Source organism: Strix uralensis, chromosome Z (assembly GCF_047716275.1).
Source record: "Strix uralensis isolate ZFMK-TIS-50842 chromosome Z, bStrUra1, whole genome shotgun sequence".
Taxonomy (NCBI): domain Eukaryota; kingdom Metazoa; phylum Chordata; class Aves; order Strigiformes; family Strigidae; genus Strix; species Strix uralensis.
This window is the reverse complement of record NC_134012.1, coordinates 29,833,086-29,846,946: the sequence shown is the minus strand read 5'-3', so window position 1 is coordinate 29,846,946 and position 13,861 is coordinate 29,833,086. Positions and strand designations below refer to the sequence as shown.

General features: G+C 38.0%; 1 protein-coding gene across 2 annotated transcripts in view; it reads left to right on the top strand.

Annotated features, from left to right (window-relative positions):
- RFX3 (regulatory factor X3) overlaps window positions 1-13,861 on the top strand; it is a 134,608-nt gene that overhangs the window by 71,782 nt on the left and 48,965 nt on the right. For both annotated transcript variants that reach the window (XM_074855477.1, XM_074855476.1), the window contains exon 3: window positions 3,890-3,987. In XM_074855477.1, the coding sequence (XP_074711578.1) occupies window positions 3,890-3,987 (98 nt within the window). The remainder of the gene's footprint in view (window positions 1-3,889; window positions 3,988-13,861) is intronic.

The window sequence follows — 13,861 nt, the reverse complement described above, 5'->3', positions numbered from 1 at the left end:
GTGAAGGATTGAAGACTGGTGACCAGATAGTGGCATATAGGATACCTTATTGTATTGTAGTTCTAATAATTGGATTAATTGAATTGTAAGGATAGGAACATCTACGCATTTCTGTTCTGTTTTTGTCACAAGCAAATAAAGAATGAGAAGGGCTTTGGTGTTTATAAACTGCGCAAAATTTCCACCTTTCTGAAAACTTCTGTGATAGAATTGATTCCTTATTTTCCCACATAAATAATGCATTAATTTTTGTCAGTGACTGTATCTTTTCTGAAGTTATGCTAGTTGTCCTTTATTAGTTTAATACTCATGTCAAAACACAGAAGCCCAGGAGTAGATTGTTTTTTTCCTGCTTGATTATAATTTAATGAGAACAGGAAACTGATTTTTTTTATTGTTGCATTATCTGAGTATGTAAACTGTCCCTGATCAACCTTACATACATCTCCTTTAGTATTGCTGCTTCTGAGTATTCCCTTTCATTGAATACTCCATCATTACTCTGAATTATTTTTCCCTGTGGGGATATTAGATTATATTTTTCCAGTTGACTCTTAACACTGACCATAGGAATCAGCATAATGTTTCAAAAAAGAAATTGAGGGGATCAAACCAGCCAAGGAGGAGAAGTTTCTTCAAAATTTTGCAGGGATTGAAGATGCAAGAATGTTGGGAGATCCAATGCAGACAGTATTGCAGTGATTAAAACACAATATGTATGGGAGATGCATGGAGAGAGGGAAGATAGATTACGGAAGTGGATGTGTGGTGAGGAGAAGAGTGGAGATGTGAAAGTGGTATGCCCACAGGAAATGTTATGAAGAATGTAGGTGGGATAGATAATTTCAGTTGTGGCATTAAAAAAAAAAAGGAATATCAAACATTGAAACAATCAGTGTTGAGGAAATTGTACGTGTGTTCTTCCCTGAGGAATTATCTGTATATAGGTGTCATACTTTCATTACACAAGACAATATTCAGAAACTTCAGTTACATCAGCACAAAACCAAAAAAGAAAACAAAAATCTTCCACACACTAAAATAAAAATAACGTAGTCACAATACTGAAACACTATCCGCACAATCTGCCCCTGTCCCTCCACACAATTACAACAGAAATTCCCATGATTATTGCACTAATAGGGGTCAGTCCATGTTTTACCTGTTGCCTCTCCCACTTACTATCCTTATTTTGCATTCCTCTGTCTCACTTTGGGTGCCAAAAAGGGTTGTCATGGTTTGAGCCCAGAGGGGAGCTGAGCACCACTGACCAACTGAGCAGCCAGTCTCTCACCCCTTCCCCTCAGGAGTGGGGAGGAGAAAATAATGCAAAAGGCTTGGACATCGAGGTAAGGACAGAGAGGGATGATTCACCCATTATGGTCACGGGCAAAAGACTGACTCCTTAGGGGAAGAAAAACAACATCAGTTTAATTCGAACACCACCACCACTTAACAGAGTAGGACAGTGAGAATTATAAACACATTTTAGGAACACCTTTGCCCCACACCTCCTTTATTCCTGGGCTCAATTTTGCTCCCAATTTCTCTACCTCCTCCCACCAGTGGTGCAGAGGATGGGGGTTGTGGTCAGTCCCGTCACTCCTTCCACTTCAGGGGGAGGATGCCTTACACTCTTGCCCTTCTTCAGCATGGGGTCTCTTGGGAAACAGTCCTCCACAAACTGTCTCTGACATGAATCCCTCCCATGGGCTGTAGTTCTTTGGGAACTGCTCCAGCATGGGTCCCTGCTGCAGGCTGCAGCTGTTCGCAAACTGCTGCAGTGTGGGTCCCTCCCACGGGCTGCAGTTGTCTCAACACCGAACTGCAACAGCAGGGACTTCCCACAGAGTGCTGGCTTTCGGGTGCAGCCACCTGCTCCAGCGTGGGGTCCTCCACAGGCTGCAGGTGGGCATCTGCTCCACTGGTGACCTCCATGGGCTGCAGGGGCACAGCCTGCCCTCTCGCCATGGGCTGCAGCGGGGTCTCTGCTCTGGCACACCTCCCCCTCCCCTCCTCCTCCTTTCTTCCCCTGACCTTGGTGTTTGCATAGGTCTGTCCCTCACAACTCCCACTCCTCCTAACGGGTTCTGCTTCTTAAATATGTCATTGCAGAGGCACGGCCACCGTTGCCAATTGGCTCGGCCTTGGCCAGAGGCGGGTCTGACTGGGAGCCAGGGGAGCTTGGAGAAGCTTCTCACAGGGGCCACCGCTGTAGCCCCCTCCCCCAATACCAAAAACCCCCGCCACACACACACAAATCCAACACATGTGCGTAATTGGATCACATCTTTTTGTGTTGACTTTGAGAACTGAATCTTTCTGTTAAATAACTATTATTAGGATAGGAAATATACACAACTGTACCTTACTTTTATAACTGGAAAACATCTTTAAAGTGTATTCTTTGAAGTTGAGAAATTGTATTTGAGGTATATTTGTCAATTTATGTAATGATTCTTGTAGGAAATGAGAAAAATTTGGATTTTAAGAAATATTTTAACTTTTATGTTGTGTCTCATTGCTGTTAATGGGCAGAAACATCTGGTTTTCTATCATGCTAGTACAGCTGTGTTCAAAACCTTGGGTGTTTTGTTTTTTTCAGAATTCAGGTTTTAATGTCAACCTAAGGGAAGGTTTCTGTGAAAATCCGGATTTTCCTTTCACAGTCTGAGTTAATACTATAAAAGATGAGGAAAAATATGCTTATTTACAGAACTTCTTAGAGTACAGCAGAGTTGAATATATTAAACTAGGGATCATAAAAACAAAGAGTTCTTGGAGACAATCCGTCAAATGCATGAAACCTAGATTCTTGTGGGGTTATGGTGTTTGCAATCCTTAGGACCAACTGGATCAGGCTGAAGTAGTGTCATAACAAAATGTCTGAGAAAACAGTCACTTAAAAGTAGTTTATGTTAAATCTGTTTACTAAATATGTGCATTGTCATTTTCTTGATACAATTCCTTGGGTAAAATTGTGCCAGTCTATGAAGTCTCTAAGTCTTTTTGCATCTTTTATATTCTGAACTGCTTTTGAACTAAAATATGGCTTCTCTAAATGATGGCAGGTATAAAATATGGCATTCTTAATCTTTACTGTGGCAGAGGAGGAAAAATTAAGACTAAAGAAGAAATTTACATAACCTGGAGCTTCCCTACATAGTATATGAATCAAAGAAATTGATTGGTGACTATGTGTGCTTTTACAAAACAGTCATGCCATCTGAGCAATATATGTGAAGATAATCCATGCCTTACTGCCTTTTGTTGTTTATCTCATTGATGAAAAAACAGGTTTTATCTGAGTTTGTTATAACTGATGGTATTCTGGGAAAGAGGTTGCTCAGATTGGGGGTTTGATCTATAATTGTACTTTGGGTCAAAGCATTTCTGGGAAATCAGCATGTGTCACTGTACTTCAACTCCAGTTAAACAAGAGCTAAACCATTTAATGTGAAGCTTTATTTCTAAACACTGTGACATGTTTGAGCTGTGATTTTAGGGCTTGTACTACGGAGGACTGAAATGGAGTAAGAAAAGGCATATGTGGCTAAATGATACTTTTTTTCCATAGTAAATGTAATTCTTCAGCTTGGTACAAAGCATAGTTACACTTAATTTCATCCTTGTTATGCTTTCCAGTTCTGTCTTTGGCACTGAAGGTACGTATATGCTCCATGAGCATGCATCTTCAATGTTAGGACTCCATTTACCAGACTACAGCACAAATATTGTGTAAGAACAGTAACTTTCTTTGCTATTGCTGTGACATACCTTTAATAATTATGAGAACAGAGATATTCCATATTGTTTAGAAATCATTAGGTGCACTGAAGCATTGGTCCTTCTTTACAGTAATCCAAACTTCTGGTGTTCTCATTTTCAGGTACAGCAAGTGCAGACTGTGCAACAGGTACAGCATGTGTACCCAGCGCAAGTTCAGTATGTGGAGGGAAGTGACACAGTCTACACTAATGGAGCTATGTAAGTTGGCAAATGATGAGAATTTAAATGTTTATTAAAATGTGAAGTTAAATATGTATATTCAGTTAGATTCTACCAACTAGTATATTTTAAATTGGAAAGAAAAATGATTCAATCAAAGCTTTTTTATTGTGAAAATACTTTTTTGAATGAAAAGCTGAATTCATGCTGTTTGTTTTAATAATTTTTTTGCGTGAGTAGAATACTTGTGGTTATTTTAGGTGGACTTACATGAAATTTCATATACAGCGTAGTGTTGTTTGAAAAAGTACCTTTCAGTTTATGGGTAGGTTCTGTCCATAGGATGTACTGTGCAACTTCTGTCCCTAGGACAGAAGGCAGGGCCTTCCGTCTTCCTGGCTGCAATCCTAATGGTAAATGCATAAAAAGGTGCAGCAGCTGTAGTTATTATTTAAAGAAAGTAGTAATGTAATTTTAGTCTTCTGTTTAATAAGTTTTCTCCCAAAGAGATGAGGAGAGGCAGAGGAAGGTGAATAACATTGTCTCCTTTTGTTGCTTCATTAGCCTCTTTTCTGCACATTATTGTGCATTTCCTTCTTCCCTGAACATGCTTTTCCATCATTAAGTTCCTTTCTCCAATAGACAAATTTAGAAACTTAGAACAATCTAGGGTTGATGGGACTTCTGGAGTTTACCTAGTCTAATCCCTGATTTGGAGCAGCACCAGCTTTGAAGTTGGTTCAAACATCAAAGTAGGATTGTGTTGCTTGGGAAGGTGCTTTTCTACCTCTTTGTTTCATTTACCTACCTTTTGCTATTTTTGCTGTGTTATGGGCTTTAAGAAGAAATATGATTTAGGAAGCTGCTTTATGGCCTGCAGGTAGTTATTGATGGTAATCCAAAAGTGATTCAAAGAGCAGCATTATTTGCATCAGAAACTTCTGAAGTTAACACTGGTAGCATTCTTGGGCGATTTCTACTAGCATATTTTGCTTAATTAATTTTTCGCATACTATCTTGTTTGTTTTCTTCTCATTTGTAAATCCTAAACAATGTATCTTAAATATGCATTAGATTTCCCTATTGTACTGGTTTTGGCTGGAATAGAGTTCATTTTCTTCTTAGTACCTGGTCTGGTGCTATGTGTTGGACTTGTGCTTCAAACAGTGTTGATAACACAGGGATGTTTTAGTTCTTGCTGAACAGTGCTTACACAGCGTCAAGGCCTTTTCTGCTTCTCACACCACCCCACCAGTGAGTAGGCTGGAGGTGCACAGGAAATTGGGAGGGAACACAGCTGGGACAGCTGACCCCAACTGACCAAAGGGATATCTGAGACCATATGACATTATGCTCAGCAATGAAAGCTCAGGGAAGAATAAGGAAGAGGGGGGTACGTTTGGAGGTAGGGCGTATGTCTTCCCGAGTAGCCATTGTGCATGATGAAGCCCTGCTGTCCTGGAGATGGGTGAACACCTGCCTGCCGATGGGAGGTGGTGTATGAATTCCTTATTTTGCTTTGCTTGCATGCACAGCTTTTGTTTACTTACTAAACTGTCTTTATTTCAACACACGTGTTTGCTCACTTTTACCCTTCTGATTCTTCCTCCAATCCCACCGAGTGGAGCAAGCATGCGGCTGTGAGGGGCTTAGTTGCCATCTGGGGTTAAACCACAACAGTACTTTTTGGCACCCAGCATGGGATTATGGTCCCTGGCTGTGGTGTAAAACATATTTTTTAACATCTTGTCCTCTTCAGACTGGCCCAAGTGCAATGGCACGAGCTATCTCCCATGGGGCTGATGTGCCAGGCCATCAAACCCACGCAGTCCAGTAAACCCCGCTGTCCCTTTCCTCCACCTGGCCAGAGGCAGGGCCCCTTTGTTCCTTGTCAGAGTATTCATTACTTGATTTTTGTACCTGCAAAAGCTAAAACTGATCTTTAATGTGTACAGCAAAAAAGGGGGCATATTAGGGATAGGAGCAATATTAGGGATGTGTTTCCACCCCTGGAGCAGTTGATTCCAGGTGTACTGAATACTACTTCAAGTGAAAGCAAACTGTGGCTCAAGTGAAAGCAAACTGTGGCTGGACTCTACTGCCAAAGGGGTCAAGAAGAATGCATTAGGGCTATCAATTGTAGCATACCACTTGGCTGCCTTTGACTCCCAACTTCACACTGGAGTTCTAGCGTGTCTGGTACAGCAGCACTCAGTGGCAGCGTGACTTCATTGCAACCATGATAGTCAATGTTAACCTTCAAAAGAGGTCATTCTTAAATAGCCTATTATACAAGTTTATCTTTTCATTTGTCACTTGTAAGTTCTTATGTGAGCTGTTGGCACATGTACTTTTGGCAGCGTATGAGATGTGTACTACATGACTGCTTACAGTCCTTGGAAAAAACAGAACCAGATGTTGTTGTCATGAAACCTTCAGGTTTCCATGATTTTATTGTGTTTGTCTATCTGAATCCCTTTGTCAGTTTCTGCTAAATCAGTCAGTGGGATATAAAAGACTTCCTTAACACAGTAAGAAAGCTGTCCTTAGCAGGTGAGCCTGTTCCAGATTGTCTTTCCCTCCTATAGAAGAAGAATTTACCCATGTTTTTGTGAACAACATTGTGAACAGCCGGTTTGCTGTTCAATACTTTTAGGAATATTAACCTTTCTAAAGATTATGATTTCATTTATGGAGAATGAGACCAGCCTGTGTTTCTACTCAGAATTTTTAAAGACTATATATCGTGAAACACATTTTCCCATATACTTCTATACTCCATATTAAGAATGGAAAAATGTCATTTATGTAAATTAAAGTTATTGAATATATGTATTTTATATTTTATATTTATTTGATAAGTGAAGGGGAATGAGGCTCCAGGTTGCTGATGGCTGGCTTCCTTCAGAGAATAAAGAATTGTTTCTCTCTTTGCTGTTTTTATTGTTGTCTGAGTTCTGTGGTTTAAAAATAATTGTATTTGTTACTCCTCTTCTTGTTTTGCCACTGGATTACCTTGTTCAGAGCTATCTCAATGAGGGAATGACATTTTAGAATTTTTGGAAGTGAATAAAAAGCTTAACCATATCCCTAAACAAAGCTAGCACAGACTGTGTCAAGTTCTGCTGTGACAGAAAACACAGAAGCGAGCCACTCTTGTGCTAAAATATTTAGGCAAGTCTTCAGATTGCAGTTCATCTTTTTTTCTATTCTTCATACTGAAATCTGTGAAAGATGAGCCTTGTGGATCCTGACAGATTCACAAAGTGTGTTACAGACAGTTTGTCCAGTTACTCCCACTCTAGAAATTGTTTCACTTTCAGAAAATAGGATTAGGTGTGTAAATGATGCAATTGACTGGAGTGATCAGTGGTTTATCTTTTGGGTTGTCTTCCTATGATTATATGCCTGATTTATTTTATAACCATGCTAAATCAAAATCTTAATTCTAACTCAAAATCAGATATAGGATGCTTCCGTAATCTATCAAGTGACAGTACTGCTCTAGCAATGGAATAAGAGGTCTCCAACCCATAGTTAGGGTAAAGACATTAATTCAGTGTACAAGCATCTCTGGAGTAAATGTTACACCATATCTGATGAAAGAATTAGTTTTTATTTCAAAATAAAGCACTTGCAGACTAGCACTGATTTAAGTTCATATATGATAGCAGCAACAGATACAGTTAGAATATATATGATGAGTTACCTGATTCTTTTGATTTTAAAAGTGAGAAGTTTGTCAGTTTTCACAGTCTTTGGCAAGTGTAGCTGTTGTATTCTTATAACACAGTTCTTCCCACACATTTTACATCCTGATTTGTCTATGCTTAAAAGTTATTTGGTATCACTATAATTGGAGACATAATGATAATAGAAGGGGTGTAACCTACAACTTGTCACATACATTGTATAATATGAGAATATTAGAATTATGTTCTCTCCATTTGTGTCTGGTTAGTAACAATTTTGCTTGTCAAGCATGTCACTCTATCCTGAAACAAAAATGCATTGTTGTTGCAATGACATGTACAGTCTTACCTGGCAGTTTAAAATAAAGAATATTATGGCTGCACCTATATTAAGAAGCTAAGTGAATCCTCTACACTAGACACAAACTTTCTTCTTACAAAAACGGTAATGTATTAATCAAATGAGCCATTTACCTGATAATTCTGGTGTGGCAAAAAGGTTTTTAAATGTGGAATTGTCCAAGAATTGCTATTGCTGTTGCCTCCAAACTGCATTCTTCACCAATTTGTTGTACCGCAATTTGTATGGTTTATGTGAGCAAAACACACCTTGTATGCAAAACCAAGAATTTACTATTACTCTAATTGAAATCTTACCTGTCAAATCAAAGAAGAATTATCAATACAGTTAAAGTTGTTATCTTCCTAGTACTTCCTAGTGTTACCGAAAATCCGGAATAAAGAACTTATCAACATCAATTTGATGCAGATAAGCAGACACTTCTTTATTGACGGCCGGACGCGCAGGGGAGTGTTCTCACCAGCAGCGCGTACCAAGCACTAAAATCATGCATCTTATATAGAACTTATTCATATATATTCATTAAGTGTTCATACACAAATATACAATTTCCAAAAAATTATTAACATACTATCCGCCTACTTCCGATTCTGCGCAGTAAAGATTAGAAATGTCTAGAAATGAGTCTGGGGTGTAATGTGAGTAGGTGGTCCATGGGTCGGTGGTCGCAATCTTCCCCTGCCAGAATTATCCTTTGCTTAAGGACACAGTTTTCTTGGCAGGTACTTGTAAGCTGTTATGGTTGTTTCCCCCAGTTCCCATTAATCCTAGACTTTGACAACTACTTGCATTCTCCTGGTCCTGTATATGTGTTATAAATCAACTTACAAATCAGTTTGTGTTTGGTTACCTAGGTTCCAAACATTCCTACTAGATAATTATAACCAATCTCTTCGGCCTTGGTATAGAGCTGTATAGGGGATTTTAAAGTAGCAGTTCGTTGCTGGTATAAATGACAACAAATAAAATTTTTACTAAATATTTCTTATGATTCTATATTTCTGTTAAATCAAACACAATTACTTCTACTTATTGGTAAATCAATAACACTAGTATCCATCCCTTTTTCTATGGCATTATGCTTACCCTTTTACTACCCTTCTGCATACTAAGTCAATGCCTTCCATGTGAGAAAGGTTCACAGCAAGCTACCACCATCACGGGTGTTATGCCTGGAGCAGTATGATGGGTGGTGGGGGGCTCTCTACTCACACTGGATCCACTTGCAGCTATTTTTAATATGTTTTCTAGCACAATCTACACGTTATTCATTCTTCATTGGTTTCCATTTCTGTATTACATCTGAATTTACTGTATATGGTGTGTTTTACATTTGCTGGATACTTCTTGAATACTATCATCCCACGCTCATGATCCTCTTTGCTACATTTTTAATCTGGAGTCATGGATTGTTTATTCTACACAGAATAGCTCTTTGATACTACTGTCTCATTGCATTTTAACAATAGGTTTTATACCACACAATCATAGAAAGCTAAGCTAAAATGGAAACAGTTTAAGTAACATTTATCTGATTGACAATTACTGTTACAGCTAAGCTGGAACAAAGTTTTAGGCTAGCACAGACAAGTCTAGACAAATGAAGCCTGACAAGTCCAAGCCTTGAGGTCTTGCAGATTTAGTACAAACCCTGTGACATGTTCCTAACAGTGACAATACTATGTTTCTTGGACTATAGGTCTGCAATACTTCATCAGAATTTTTAGAGGTCTGTAACTAAGGTTCCTTTCTCTGTCTAAGTTACAGGTCCTGAGAATATAAGATTTCTCCTCTGTTTTAATTTCCTTTGTTCCGTGGTTTACAGGGTTTTACTGCAGTTGTGCATTGTGTATGCTTTTACTGCTTTATTTCCAATTAGAAAAAGATGTTGAACTGAGTGTTGAAGATCTCAGATTCTTTTTTAATGATAATGAATGCCTATCAGTAACATATTTGCTTGAATTTTTGAATGTGATAAATAAGAATTTCTTTATATGGAATAATGCAACTCTGTTTTAGATAAATTTTATAAAGCTTTATCTGCCTGATCTATTTTAAGATGGTGTAGAGAAAATGTATGTGCATAAAGCAGGTCAACTATTTACTCTTACAGAGGAAAATTCTTTGAATTTTTCTTCTCTGGTTATAGATGCATTAATTGCCCTTAGTGTAGGTTTTGATCTTTGTTTTTAGCAGTTTTGTTTGATAAAGGGGGATTGGTGAAAGGAGTCTTATCAGTTTTTTCATCTCTGTCTTTAGATCAGTTGAGAAAGCTTTTGTGGAAGAAGGTTACTGCTTCATTGGGATTCGATCTGTTATTAAAAAGCCTTGAATCAATATTCTGGTTAGAGGAGTAGATTTCTTTGTGGGGAAGCAGGAGGTGTATGAGACAGATGATTTAGCCCTCTTCATTGTCATTCAACTACTGTATCATGTTCAGTTGTGTCAGTGTTAAGAGTATATGGTACTTCCCCTTCTGCCCATTGCTTATGATACACCACCCCAGAGGCTGCAGCAATGCATTGGCTGTGATAAGGCCTTCCCTCAGTGTTAAGCAAAGGATGCTGTTCTCTCTAGTTTCTGTGAAACTCACTATCAGCTTTAGGACGACAGGATTATACTAAAATCTTAAAGGAATTCGAGGATATTATTCTGTCATAAAAGACTTTCTTGGCTTTTATGCATGGAGTTTTTCTACAATATTGCAATACCATAGCTTACCATGAGCATTAGCTGCTCTGCATATAAATAATAGTGTATCTTGAAATATTTATTTTCATCTAGTGTTTATCATATTTATATCCCAGGAAATAATACCTTAGTTAATTAAGTACCATAAAAGGCCAGCTTTCATTACAGAGATGACAGTGAAAAAATACTTACATGCTTACCTGTTAAGTTACGTAGGTAATCCATACCAAAACCTGCGAGGGTAATTCTGAGGTTATTACTTGATGAGTAAGATAATTATTATGTTACTTGTTTGTCTGAATTGGAATTACAGCAAAATAAAAAAATTGACACTGAATGGTTTTCTTGTTTGAATTAAGATGCTGTTCTTGTACAACCACTGTGAAGGTAGGCTGGTATTTCAAGTCATAGTATAACAGGTATACATCTTCAAGTAAAAAAAAAAAAAATTATGTGCATTTTACCCAAGACTTGAATTTTCCAAATTGGTGTCTACAGCTAGTGATAAGTATTCAGTAGTTAATTACTTATTTTTCAAGACACAGAAGTTATAATTTCAAGTCAAAACCTAATTTGAAACAAACACCAACTGCACTTGAGTTAACTTGTCTGGACGTCTAACCTGATTTGAGAATTTTTATTTAAAGGCACTCTGCATTTCTCAGTCCCTGGTAAAGAAAATGAATCTGTTTGGTTTTTTTACTAAAACACAGAGTGATGGAAAAATCTTTCAACAAGACAGACATTTCTAAGACATGGGTAAAACCAACATAAGTCTGTAGGTGATGTTTTCTAGGCAAATAAGGGAAAGGTAAGTCTGTCCCATCAACTACTTGCTCAGAGAAAATATGGGGACGTGATCAGCCTATGTAAATTACTGAGACACGGTGGGATGGCAGGAACACTGATTTGTAGTAGTCAATAGATCAAATTCTTGACATTTACATAGAACCAAATCATAGGTGCAGCGAGGAGCAAATGATTTCCCGTATATGTGTGTGCACACTGAAAAGTAAGGGAGGACAATAGCAAGGTTTACTCTTTCTGTGCCATTGTTTTTATTTGTCTCCTTTTCTTCAGAGTGTCAGTGTCTTTGAAGAGACGAAAGTGCCTCTAAAAGTTAAGCTCAGTATCATTATGTTAGTGTCCGTAATACAGCACAAGACATTGCACTTAATTTGTGTGGTAATGTTGGGGCTTACTGAACTTAGAAATCAGTTATCTTCTGTTTTCATGTGCCAAAAATATAATTTTATTAACAACTTTATACCACAACTCTATGTGTTTTATTTCTAGCATATTTTGCAGATCATTATAAAATGAATGTAAACAATGAGGCATAATAGGTGATGCCTTGAACTATTGTACCTTGCAATCCTAGTTCGACTCATGCTGGTCTCATTAATTTCCAGTGTGGGATCTTAACGTTGGTCACATGTTCTAGGCTTGCTTAATCTAAATTGAATTCACGCAGTGTCTGACTTTGTGCGACTTGCTCTCAGGGTAAACGTCTAGTTTGCACAGCCTTCTGGAAACTAGGATTCTGCAGCCTAACTGCTTAAGATGTCAGACTTCTTAGTAACTGTGATGAACTTTATAATTTCACATTCTAGTAAACACTGAATTTCACAGTGTTTTGATAGGAGGAACTATTAGATTCTGTTGCGTACCTTGTATCTGAAGCCACAGTGTATCACCAAGGTGTTCTCATAAAGAGCCAGAAGACTATAGTTACAGTGAGGTTAGTCCCTAGATGATCTTGATATGCAGCTGTTGAAGAAAAGAAGAGCTAGGAGTGCTTTTGCAATGGGAAAGAACTGACTGTGTGATATATGTCAGATTGAGAAAATATTGCACGTTTGTGCTACAAGGGCTGTGGAGAAGTAGAAGATCACTTCCTTATTTCAGGTTATCCCTCCTGTGTGTCTAAAGGATGTAACAACATATTTTGCTGTTTGCTGCAGTTTTATATAGAGGGATTGTGTTATCTAATGCAGTGACCTTAAAACCTTTGAGTCACTGCTTTCCAAAATATCATCTCATCCAACTGCATTTTTAATTTGCAGGTGAATTAGTTTGTGTTTTGGTTAAGTTAAAAGGCTCTTTGCTAAGTTGCAGTTATTATTGCATGTAATAATAACAGATTTATCTCACTTTTAATGACTCTGTTGATCTCTACTGCTAAAGGTTTACTTAATCATTTCCAGTAATCAGGTGTTCTAGAAGTACCTGCTGGTTGTTGGAACAAAGGAAAGAGTGTGTTTATCATGGACTGTGACTCATTGGTGTACCCCAATGATTGCTCTTGATCCATTGATACGGAGTACTGTTATAAGGTGATATAGGTGTTCTGATACAATCAGTCCTTAGAGACTATATATCATATCTCAACAAGGTAAAAGCAAACAAGCACTTCCTTTTCTCTCCCTATTCCAAACTAGTCCATGACTTAATTTTCTTGTAAAAGTTTGAGCGTTCTCTAGGGTTTGCATGGCTTCAAAGAACTGCCTCTTTAATTCCACTTCTGCAAGGTAGATTTGTTCTACTCGCATCTTTTGGACAGTCTTTTTCCTCTAGTCATGTCTACATTTTATTGTCAGCAATGGCCTTATCCTTTCATTCCTTTCCTTAGAGATACCTGATACCGATACCAAGTTTTTCTTGCCTCTGTGGGAGAAATTACAGAGGTCAGGCCCTCGATCATTTGCATGAACTGTTTCCTGTGAGCTTCCATCATTACGTTTTCCTAAATTGTGCTCTGCTCCATAGAACTCTTCACATTCTGTTAATATTCTGAGACAGGTGTCAGCTCTGCTAGTGGTTATCTTGGTTATCACAATGGTATCACAGCGTATCACAATGATACCTTGGCCTGATAAAACAGATTAATTGGGATCTACATGGTACCTAAACACATACATAGGTTATTACAAGGCAAAAATCAACTGATTTTAACTCTCCAAAAGAAATGTTAATAGATTAACTGTTTGCTTGAGCATTAATCCCTAAAAGAACTATTTTGCTTTGTTTTCAGTAGACTGCAAGGCATTTCTTTTAGATTAACTTCAAGTTTCTTGCAGCTGATCTTGAAGGTTTTGGAATACTCAAAATAAAAAGGAAAAAGTTTAGGTAGCTTAAGGAGGGGTGAGCGCAAATAATGTAGTATGAG